The 11,818-nt window shown below is 44.9% G+C and overlaps 1 protein-coding gene across 3 annotated transcripts in view; it reads left to right on the forward strand.

The window, feature by feature from the left end:
- The window catches only part of LOC132786014 (uncharacterized), a 30,695-nt gene extending 19,216 nt beyond the window's left edge, over positions 1-11,479 (forward strand). For 2 of the 3 annotated variants that reach the window (XM_060792376.1, XM_060792375.1), the window contains exons 3-10: positions 1,656-1,784; positions 1,912-2,192; positions 4,781-5,000; positions 6,441-6,590; positions 6,670-6,813; positions 7,092-7,409; positions 7,868-8,479; positions 8,545-11,479. In XM_060792376.1, the coding sequence (XP_060648359.1) occupies positions 1,656-1,784; positions 1,912-2,192; positions 4,781-5,000; positions 6,441-6,590; positions 6,670-6,813; positions 7,092-7,409; positions 7,868-8,479; positions 8,545-8,900 (2,210 nt within the window). In that variant the 3' untranslated portion in view covers positions 8,901-11,479. The remainder of the gene's footprint in view (positions 1-1,655; positions 1,785-1,911; positions 2,193-4,780; positions 5,001-6,440; positions 6,591-6,669; positions 6,814-7,091; positions 7,410-7,867; positions 8,480-8,544) is intronic. The other variant, XM_060792378.1, reaches the window with a different exon arrangement.
- Positions 11,480-11,818: the final 339 nt, after the last annotated feature.

The following is an 11,818-nucleotide window of genomic DNA, read 5'->3' on the forward strand; positions in this document are numbered from 1 at the left end:
GCAAAGCGAACTTTTATTTGGATTCCTACCATACGAAAGTGATTCGATTGCTGAACTCAAATGGCACCAATAAAAAACTTCAGCGACTTCCGTCCATCGCCTTTGAAACTTTCGCTCGTTCCCTAGACCAAAAGGAAAAAGAAAACGGCTGTAAAGTCATAACAATTAATTTAATGTAGCCAGCTGGCGCAACTGAGCAATTGCTCAGATAGAAGTGCTCCAAAGAAATTAAATATATTATTCATATCGGAGAAGACTGACTGTAAGCCATGACAAGTCTATTGTGCATATTGACTGAGCTCAACTCTTTCTAGCTTTAAGCGCTCAAACTATTTTCTCTCTTTCTCTCTCTCTTGGTAAATTTATTGTACGTGGGCGACAACCTGCCATTTGGCCGCTGGCTGCTGGCCAATAGTCCTTGATTATAGCCGTATCTCCATCTATATCTATATGTAGAAATAATTACGAGTTGTCCGCGTTCGCCTGCCAGAAGCGAGCTGTGAGAACGCACCATTTAGATATAATTTATGGTTTGCTATATAAATCAGTCGGTTGCCCGCATTTCAGGGCTGCAATCTCAGTGTCTTCTCCTGCTCTTCTCATTTCGCTGGCTGTCACGCCCTCGCCGAAGGCAGTCGTCAAAAACAAAACCAATTCGCTGTGCTCTCCTCTTCTCTCACTCTCTCTGAGCCCAAACTCATTAGGAAAACACAATGCGGAGCAAGGCGATATTCCCTGTCCCACATTTAAATTGCTCGCTTGATAGACGGGCGGACTCATTTAGTTTGTACATCATTATTTCTATATCACATAATTGAAGGACGAAAGCACGAAACTTGTGTTTCGGCATGCTCCACATGCATAAACTCTGTCTGTCGAGGGTAGCGAACTAAAGTATTTTGCCAAGAATTCTGTGTAATTTTGTCTAGTCCCCGGAGAGACAAGACCTCCTTTTAAGGCTCGCTAAAAATGTGCACTTTACGCCTTGTTTGAAGTGCGGAAGCGCATTTCTGACGCCATGCCACAGCCACGCCCACATCCCTCCGCCTAGTCTTGTTGAGAAATTCGAGGAACACCGAGCAGCGAGCAGCGTGACGATGCCACAAAACTTTGTTGCCGCTCCTCGTTATGCCACCTGTGTCCTGTTCGCCTGCCCCATTGTTGTTGCGCTTGCTGTGTCGACAATTGTTTGACTCAGCTTACCGCATGGGCTTCTTTTGTGCTCGACTCAAACTCAACTGCTTACGGTTCAGAGTTGCCAGTTCACAGTTCCCAGCGGAGCTCTCAGACAACGTCCTGTCATTTTCAATTTGCTGCTTTGTTTTATAAAGAAAGGAAGTTGCAACTCGTTTACGACTTGAGGGAGGCGTGTGCTCTATAAATAAATATAAATAAACGGCATTGAGGTTTGCTTGACATTGCGGGATGCGATTACGGGACGTTGAGCTGTTAAATTGCATTGTCAGCGAAATAATTAAATAAACTTTAAATAAATAAAATTAATTGAACTATTGAGTGGCATAATAATTGCATAACAAAATTAATTTAAATTCACTTTTTGCTCTACTTTTCCATGTAACAACATTTATCTGACACTCGACATTCGACACCTGTGTTGCATGATGCGGCTGTGTTGTTGCACGTGCCACGCATAGCTCTTTTATCGGCCACACTGCGCACATATCAGAAAGCGGCCTGTGATACGGATCAGGTGGTAATTGCTTGCCCGCGCGGCACCAGCATCTCAATTGAATTTGCACAGTACAACAAGTTCGTGGCGAAAGGTAAGTGCTCTCTCTCTCTCTCTCCTCTATTCGCCTCTCTTTTGCACTCTCTCTCTGGAGAGCCATCCTAGGGCCATTTATTCCTGACACGTCTGCCATTTCGTGCTTTATGTTACACCCCACACAGATGGCTACAGCATCGAGGAGCTGTGCCCCATCGCCGGCACCGTTGGCCCAGAGATACGTGGCAAGGCAAAGCATTTGCTGCGCGGCTCCATCTTCGGTTCCTCCACGCAAAAGGTGCCCGCCAATCGCTATGTGAACGGAGGCTACGCCATCGCCATGGCTCTACCCAGCCCAGCTGCCACCACGACGAGTCCAACTGGCACCGAATCCGCCACAGACGATGCCCAAAATAGCGACGGCTCTTCATCTTCCGAGAGCTGCATGTGGCCCAACGCGTTACAGGTAAGCAAACTCCTCCGCCTTCTTCTAAATAAGAGGGTTTCTTTTTTCATTTCTTTTGTCTCGTGCCTTGCTTCTCGGATTTCATTTTGTTTGCTTGTTTCGTTAACGCTGAGAACTGGGCTAAATTAATGTGACCATGGAGATTAAACAAGTGTTGACAATGATAATTGAATTCAACACCGACTGGCCAACAGAAATCCTAACAGCATCTAAGTGGGTCGATAGCCGTGGCCAAAAAAAAAACCTCAGATACGAGTTGTCAAGCAGCTTAGACAGTCAACGAACTGTCGGTCAAATTAAAATGAGGCGAAGACAACAAAGTGTAGCCAAACTTGGGTGAATAAAATGAGAAATATCCAAAGATAAAAGCAGTAAATCAAAATCTAGAGACTAAAGGCTGCAATTTCCAGGGGATATAGCTTAGAACCTTCAGAGGTGGAAATATTAGGATGAATACAAGTTTTGCTCAGAATTTTTGAACATATCACACATATATCATATAACATAAGAAAATAAACAATATAATTTAAACAATTTAAGATACTTAAGACTTAAGACTTACTTAACTAAAGCTTATCATATCATTTTCATGGGCAGTAGGTAACAACAGAGGAAAGCTGTGATCCAAACTTGTTTGTAGAACTCATAAATATTTACAAAGTAAAGCAAAAGTTTGCGTTGAAACTGTCAAATTTTAATGCAAATGTGACAAGTCTGATTGGGGATATCGATGTTCCTTTCTTTCTTCTTCTTTTCTTCCCCCTCTTGCAAGTTTTTATTATAATTTAAATACATTATAAATGCCCTTATTTTTTTTAATCAGAACTAGAAGAGGATCTAACTGCGTGGGCAAGGAAATGCGGACTTCTGTCATTTAAGGCTGGCCATCAGAAAACTGAGATTCCTCCGGCGCATTTTTCAATATTTATGACAATTTCCTTGAATTTGGCCAATTAGGCGAAAGCTAGAAAGATAGATCGATGTAGGCCTGGGCGGAAGCGAGGGATTGCTGTTGAATCTGCGTCCGTTGAGTCCGCTCAAGCTGAGGCAGTTTGTCATTATAAATTCCAGTTAGCGAGCCTAGGGACAAGTAGGGGGAGGAGGGTAAAGGGGAAGGGATAAGAGAATGGCGTTCTGTCCGAATTCCGAATAACGCTTCCAATTCATTAAACATTTCAGTTGCCTTTTGCCCGACATTTGGAAAGGCATCCTTTGAACCCAAATTCATGCGCAGCGGACGAAATCAATTTAAATTTGGAGCAAATTCAACAACGTAGAAAACAATACGAGACAGCTGAATTCATTTTGTTTTTAATGTTTGTTAAAAGTGGCAGTTGCCAGAGTGAAAACACACTCACACACACACACACACAAATACAAATACAAATACATATGCGAAGAAGAAAATTGACAAAGGCCCAAGAAAAGTTGCCTTTTTTTGTCAGTCAATGCGAGATCCTCCAGCGACCCACGCTGAGTTTTGGGGCCAAGATTCCTTCACGTCCCATGGGGTATCATTAGGACGCCCCTCATCACGCTCCCCACTATTTCCCTAGCCCATCAAAAAAGTTAGAACTCGGCCTTTGCGTCAACATGACGCTTCGCTAAAAACGGCAACCGCAGCAAATAATTTCTCGCATCGTTTTTGTCTCTCGTTTTTTCTGTCGCCATTGTTCGAGCCGTTATTTTCTCCGCGCTGTTCGTTTTCTCTCTATTTCTCTGCCTCTATGTCTCTGCTGGGCGTTGTTGTCGCCCACGTTGTCGTCGTCGTTGTCGTTGTTATTAAATTTTGTGACGACTCGACCGACTGACAGAGTCGACAAATCTAAACCTGCTGTCAGACATTGAGGCTGCCCAACCGACCGTGCGTCCGTCCGTCCGTCTGTCCGCCTGTCTGTCTGTCTGTCCGCCTTTTCTCTGCGGGCTGTCAACGCAAGATAGTGAAAAATAACTTGAAAATAAACAGTTTACACTCGCGTTGCGGATTACGAGAAGGCGCAAAACATTCGTGTGACAGCCGAAACTGCCACTCGCCAACTAACGTTGCTCCCAAGCTCGCCTGTCTGTCAGTCCGGCTGTCTGTTCGTCTGTCACACTAAATAGAACAGTAAACAAAGCGGAATTTCGTACATAATTCTGAGAGAAATGCACATCGTTAGCAACAATGTGGGCACTGATTGAATAGCTGACAGTCAGTCAGTCGTCTGGGGGCCATAACAAATGGATTAGCAATCTTTTCCAGCTGTTGCCACATGGTAAAGAAAAAGAAGCTGCTTTCTTACGTTCATAGGTAAACATAATGAATGTTAGTTATGATATTAAAGATGTCGCTAAATAAATGGAAAACTTCAACGTAAGCCAAACTTGTCGGGCAACACTTCAATTACATTTTTAATGCAAATATTTTATTTCAATTTGTAAAAGTTTACAATTTCCGCCCAGTTCCTGAACTCGTTCACTTTTCAGCTTCTTTTCTGTTTGCGCACACCAGGCGAAGGAGCTGGCGAATTGAAAACTAAATTGCAACTGATTTTTCTTTACCTCTTTTTTCATTTTTTCTCTCTTTCTCTCTTTTTCTATGTTGACAGTACTCCTTGCTACAGACCGTGGTGGAGGCTTGCCAGAAGAAGAAGCACTGCAAGTTCCACGGCTCCCCGCAGTTCTATGGCCTGGGCGCCAGCGGAGTGGGCGACTCATCCGGCACCAGCAGCTACCACAGCAGCACGGCCAGCAGCTCGAATGCAATCAGCAACGATCCTTGTCCCAAGAGTCGCAAAATCGTCGAAGTCGCCTACAAATGTCGTCCATGTAAGTCACAACCGACGACGAGCGAAAGTTTTGTTTAATTTGCTTGGAATTTATTGGGCGTACAATGGGACACGTAAAATGGCTAACAAATTCTATCTGCCCTCTTACTCTCACTCTACGGTACGTATACGTAATACGTTACGTATACGTATTGTGTATCAACGCTGAGCACCACAAACTCGTTTCGACACATAAACGTCCAACCGAATGAGTTCAACGAGTGTTGGCTTCATCCGGACTTTTGGCTTCTCGGCTGGTTTAGCATTTCAGAATGTGTCCAGTCCCAGTTCCAGTTTTCATTCTCGTCCCATGGCAATGCCCTCGAGTACACATTGCGACGCTGCAGCGTCGATATTTTTGTCGAGCAAATACTGTTGAAACTGACAGATTCAGACACGGAACCAGAGCCACAACGAGGACTAGACCCAGACAACGAACAACGAACCAACGAGACATCGAACAAGCAGACAGCGAGTTTAGCGAGCTGTCGTGCGTTCCGAAAATGCAGTCAGGTGGAATGGAGGCATCGGCACTAGGGCGGGCATTGACTAGTCCGTTAGCAAAGAGGAAGTAAAGGAACGATGGGAGAGGGATGAGTAAATGTGCCTAGACTTACCAGGAACAGCGGCAACTTTGTCCTCGAACCTCGAATAGCATTTTGACGTGCTTTTGTGTAACTGGAAATAGCAGCGACGATACAAAATTAAGTTTCCATGCAGCGCACAGCACATGGGACTGCAAAGGGAAGGAAGTGATAAGAGGAGAGAGAGAATGGTGGAGTGCTGCAGCCATTGTCGAATGAATATTTGAATTTGCGAGCGAAAAGTTCGGCTTGAAATGATGCGCCAGAAAATGAGTAGCTCGTGACTTTCAATTACAAAGTTCTGAATCATTGATTACACTTTAATCAGAGCGAGTATGACATTATCTTGGCAAGCCAAGACACGGACTGCTCGCAACCTAGAATTACAGAGAACGCGCTCCAAGGAGTGAGCATTCAATTAGGCGAACTTACGTAAGATTGAGCACTAATTTTGTACAGTGTTTTCTTCGAAAAGTAAATGTGTTCATTGTTAAAACTTGCTAAAGAAAAGTTATAGAATGAACGGAATAGGAATCTTGTTTTAAAATAATTGAAATCATTTGCAAATTACTGGAATATTTTAATTAATTTAAATTTTTATTTAAAGCTTTGAAATATTATATATTTCTTTACATAACATATTTCCTATTTAAATAGTTAGACCGTTGGATTTACGTATTGTTTTTATTAAGTCACTGTATGGAGCGAGCACTGTATAAAGATACTTGACTTGACATGAGAATAAAGGGAGACAAACTTAAGATAGAAAATGGCAACGTTCGCTAATGAACACACGCGTTGAGCGTTTTGTGGGTGTTTTCCTTCATGAATTGACTTGTGCAATTTGGATTTCGCAGATGAGTTCCGCAGCAAGGTAGCTTGCCATAATGATGTCGCCCAGCTGGAGTGCAACCCGTACTCAAGGATTGCCGTCTACAGTGCCAGCTTTGGCCGCACCGAGTACGAGAGCATTCAATGTCCCCAGCCCCAAGGAGTGCGCGAGGAGAGTAAGTATACGACTTGCCTTCCAAAAGGATGCAGAATTGCATCGCACTGACTCTACTGTACTGTCTGCCCTCGCTATAGCGTGCCTGGCATCGTTTGCCACCGAGACTGTGATGCAAATTTGCCATGGGAGAAGGCGCTGCAACCTGGCAGCGGATGCGAATACCTTTGGCACACCCTGCCAGCCCAACTCACGAATGTATCTGAAGGTTGTTTACACATGCGGTAAGTAGAGAGGGGAGAAGAAACTCAAGTGGATGGGAGAGGGCAAGCATTTGCTCCCTGCCACTCACAATGATTTAGAGCGCTCCTTTGTTGGCGCTTTTCTCGCATCAGAATCGCGCGTCAGGTCATAAGATTGATGCCCGGCGCTGAAGTCTGAGCTCCTGGCTGCATTTGACTTGGCCGCGTGATTTATGTTGCTCGTTTTGGGGGCCTCAATGAACGTTGTGAATGCGAATGTGAATGCGAATGCGAATGCGAATGGCGTCTTTGTTCCGCAGTGCCCAAGCAAGTGCTGAAGGAGAGCAACGACTCGGAGGTGGAGGCCGATGAGACGGAGGACTTTGAGGGTGACATCAACGACCTGTATGACGACGAGCTCATCTACAAGGAGTCCGAGGCCATACCCAAGCTGTACAGCAACACGACGAAAACGGCGCAGGGTAATGGAACCAGCAGCGGCATCAATGGCACCAGGCTCCAGGGTAGCTCAAATCCAGATGGCATTCAGAGCGTGACAAACGGCTCACTGGATGCAGATACCGATGGCAGTGGCGTCAATCCCGTGATGACACACAGCGCCGACCTAAGCCTGGAGGGTAAGTCAAGCATTCAACTATTCGACTACCCATTCTTTGCTCCTCTGCTGGTTGTCCAGTCCATGCTGAGTGGGGAGATCCTAAGCGATTGGTTACATTCGCAATAATAGAAAAACACAAGTAAGCCCAAGACCCCAGTTTAGTGTCTATGCCTCTGCTGTCTTTGGCAGCAGATGGCCTCATGAATAGCAAAGTCTGACAACACGAGTCTAATCCCAAATAACATTGAGGGAACTCGACCAAGGGGAGGCTGACTGACATTTGTGAATGTCAAATGTTGTTTACAAACAAACAACTTTAAAGTCAACTTAAAGTCAATTTGGCAGCTCACAAAAGGCACGTGGTGGTCCTTCTATGCAAATCCTTGGCTCAGCTTGCGCGCGCTGAATGAATTCTTTCTTTTTAATAATGATATTCAGGATTTGCCAACCTATTACCATTCCCATTTGTATTCGCAGACGACCAGCAGCGCCTCTATTTGTATCTGTTAATCATTGGATCCCTGGGCGTGCTCTGCTCCATTGTCATTGTGGCCACTCGCCTCGTCCTCCAGCGGCGTCGCATGGCCAGTGACACTCACTCCAACTCCTCCAAGGGCGGCACAGGCGGCATGGTGGATGAGACGACCATCCCGAGTGGGTTTAACGACACCATCTCGGAGATTGATGCGGACATTGATCTGACCACCTCAATACCTGTGCCCAGTGTATCCAAGAACGAGGTGAGTATGCCCGCCGTGTTCCATCTTCCCCAGCTGTCACCTAAACAACAACATCAACTGCAACCGCAGAACTACATCACCTACGCACCAGCTGGTAGTCTCTACGCCAGCCTTTCGCCCAGTCAACTGTCCACGGTTCAAGGCTCAGGAGCTACGCCTGGCTTGATTCCCAACTCGTTGCTTGTGGGTGCCAGACAATCGCCGGATCTAATCGGCATTGCGCCGAACTCGTATGTAGCCACCAGCAGCGCGGGCAGCTTACCTCCTGGTCAAGCGACCATCCTAGCACCAGCCATTGTCATTGGCGCCAACGGTCCAGGCGTTCCTTTGCCCGGCAGCAGCGGCATGAGTAAGTATACCTGACCATTCGACCTCTTCCTGCGATAGCTGTGCATCAAGCATTCTCTTCGACAGACACCATGGTGCCCCTCACCTCGCTGACTCAGTACACAACGGCGCCCACAATCCGCGGTGGCTATCTCATAAATGCCGAGAGCGTCGGCGTGCTCCAGCGACCCAGCAACACACCAACGCCGCCCTCCTCTCTGGCCAGCGGTTCGCCCGCACATCCCTCGGCTCAGCAGGCGTCCACAACATCGCCGCTGGCCATGGCACCGCTGAGTCACGTGGCAGTTCCAGGCACCTCAACGCTGCGTCGCACTAAGCCCGCCGCGGCAGTCATGCTGCAGCCACAGCTGTCGTATGATGGTACGGCTCCACGCACTCTGTCGACTGGCCTCTCGGTCGGTTCGCAGTTCTACTACGGATGACCCAGCTCGGTGGACTGCGAGCCTCACGTCTACACCACGGCCATCAGCGTACCCGCCCCGCAAATGCAGAACTGCGATGCCGAGGCGGGAGTCCAGGTGCCCAGACCCTAGCTGGAGGCGAGAGCGGGTCACACATTCAGCACAGAAGACAATACAAATCAACTGGGGAATAGTCTGAGTCCCAAAAAGCAGTCAGAGCCACAGCAAGCAGGTGTGTAGGGGAGTGAAATCGAGAACGACGATGATGATGATGTCTGTTTTTAAATGTATAAACAAATACATAAATAAGTATAAATGTGTGGACGAGCTTCCTGTAATTGTAAATTGTGAATGCGTGGAGCAGACAGACACAACTTGAACTCTGGATGGAAGTCTAGTCACTTACTCTCTCTCTATCTCTGCATCTCTAGCGACTTTAGGTTAGCACAATGTTTAGGTTAAGCGCTCGGGGAAATGTGTTTGTTGTGTGTCTGCGGCGTCGTATGAATGATTTAAGCGAGACAAATCGCAGGCTAAGTCGAAGTTGAAGGCGAAGGCGGCCACAAGAATGAAAACAAATTGCGTCAGGCTCATTTAATGTTATCAATAATGTAAATACACACATAAACACAAGAACAGAGCGAGAGAGGAAAGAGAAAACTAATGGGTTGCCAGCGAGCCGAAATATGCTTGCGTTGCCTTCATCAATTTTCGCAATATTTCCATTTGCCAAAAACAACTCTCGCAAGTGAATCTTCATAATCGTCTACACATCAAGTAGGCGTGTGTGTGCGTCTGTGTGTGTGTGTACGAGAGTTATATAAGGTGCTAAGCCGTATAAACGCCTCATGCTGCCGCATGTTTGTAAACATGACTGGCTCGTCATAACTCAGGCGCTGTGTACAACTTGTCGTATGAGCGATTTCGCGTGTGTGCATAATTCAGTGTGTATTCGGGATTAATGCGCTACAAATGGATGAGCGTAATTAATATCCGGCCCGGAACGAAGGTCGCAGGTCGAAAGTCGCAGGCTGCAGGTCACAGAGCGCAGGTCGGCGGAAGGATCTGGCCAGCCAAAGCTAATGGATTGCCACAACAAGCCAAGCTGAGGTAGCTCCAGAGTGAATGTGTTGTGTAAATATGTGTGCATATAGTATGTGTGTGTGGAAAATGAAACGCTGCAGACAACAGCAATCTAGGTCATAGTCTCTAGTCTTGGCAGATCTACTAAGTGTATGAATACTTTTATGAGTGTGTTTGTCTCTGAGTGTGTACATAAGTATGATGATGAGTAACGTTTGTAACTCTGTGTTCTGGTCTCTCTTGTGTGTCTGACTTTGTTGATGTTGACGTTATTGTTTCGAATGTCAAGTGCCTTCCTGATTAGCATTTAAGTGTGTGTACTTCTGTAGTAATGAATAAGTTGCAATTGCAATTGCATTTGGAGTGAGTTGCACGAATCACAAAACTGTACAGAATAGCCAAAAATACTACGAACAAACTAGACAGTCCTTACCCAAATTAGTCAGAATGTAAATATAGCAAACAAAAGAATAATGAAATACTTCCAGCAACATAGAAAACAGAACTTTACTAACTAGCAAATAGCTTGATTGGATAGACTGGAGTGGAGCAGCGACTCAATTAATATATAACAATTAAAGCATGTTCACAATAGAGAAAAGTTATTAATTAAATGTAAATAAAATATGCGTGTTGCGCTCAAAAAAAGAAAAAATCGACAAAAAAATTTAAACAAAAGAAATATGATATAGATAAAGGAGACAAAGAGCTCAACTAAATGCATTATGAATCAGACGTAAGCACTGGCAAAATGAGAGAGTGCGTTAGTGAATGGAAGTGGAAAATGTAAAATTCAAATGCAAAATGGAAAACTATTCGTAAATGAAATCATTAAAAATACATACAGGCGCATTAATTAAAGACCCAAACGCATTATGCGATACTAAATGCAACACTACGTATGAGTAACGAATACGCGTAATGCAAAAATGTTGAATAAATAATATTGTAACAGGGTTGGGGAAAAAAACGTGTATGTGTTGATGGAAATCAAAGCGTAGCATTAAGTTTAAAACTTTCAACTAAATCTGTGAATATTATTTCGATTATAGTTTTTCCACTTATGTATTCGCACCTTTTGTACGTTTCATTTTGAATAAATTACTAGTTAATAAATACAAATAAAATACAACTAACTGAAAAAATTCAAATTACTAGCATCAGTGATTTCATTCATTACGTTCGGTTGAGCTTTTTTTCCATTTTACAGCTTGGGGGGCATAAACAGAGATTAGCCCTTGGCCTATTGAACGCATTAAGGAACTTAATCTGCCTCGATGTTTGGCCTCGTTTATTGCCCTTGGCCGGATAATCGCACTAACTACGACCGCATCTCTGACTACGACTCTGACTCTGACTCTGACTCTGAATGCGCTGCTCTCATCTATGAATCCATGCGCTAAGCAGGCAAACAGTATTACAACTAGTTAATTTATATTCGGATGCGAATTAACGAAGCGTGAATGAAATCAAGTTACAGCTAAGTGAACGCCTTCTCCACAGGCAGAGAGACAGACAGGCAGGACAGGCTTACTGCTCAGTCTCACTCGCTTTTCCCAGGAGTCAAAGAGTAAAGGCTCGAAGGCTCGCTTTCGCGGCGGGGAAAGTAGACGGGAAGTGAGCAGTTTGATTAAATTTGTTGGCATCGCTAAATTTATGGGAACGCCATGAGCTTCGGCTGCTAATTGGTTTATAAATTAGAATTTCAACGGAACATTAAGCCAGACATCTCAGCCAAATAAACCCACCGCACAACAAAACAGAACACAACCGAGCAGAGCAGAAAATACTTTGAAAACACCATCGTAATCAATATTTATTGTGCAGCAACAAAAACATCAGCAAAGTGAGAAACA

The sequence above is a fragment of the Drosophila nasuta genome, chromosome 2R, assembly GCF_023558535.2.
Source record: "Drosophila nasuta strain 15112-1781.00 chromosome 2R, ASM2355853v1, whole genome shotgun sequence".
Classification (NCBI taxonomy): domain Eukaryota; kingdom Metazoa; phylum Arthropoda; class Insecta; order Diptera; family Drosophilidae; genus Drosophila; species Drosophila nasuta.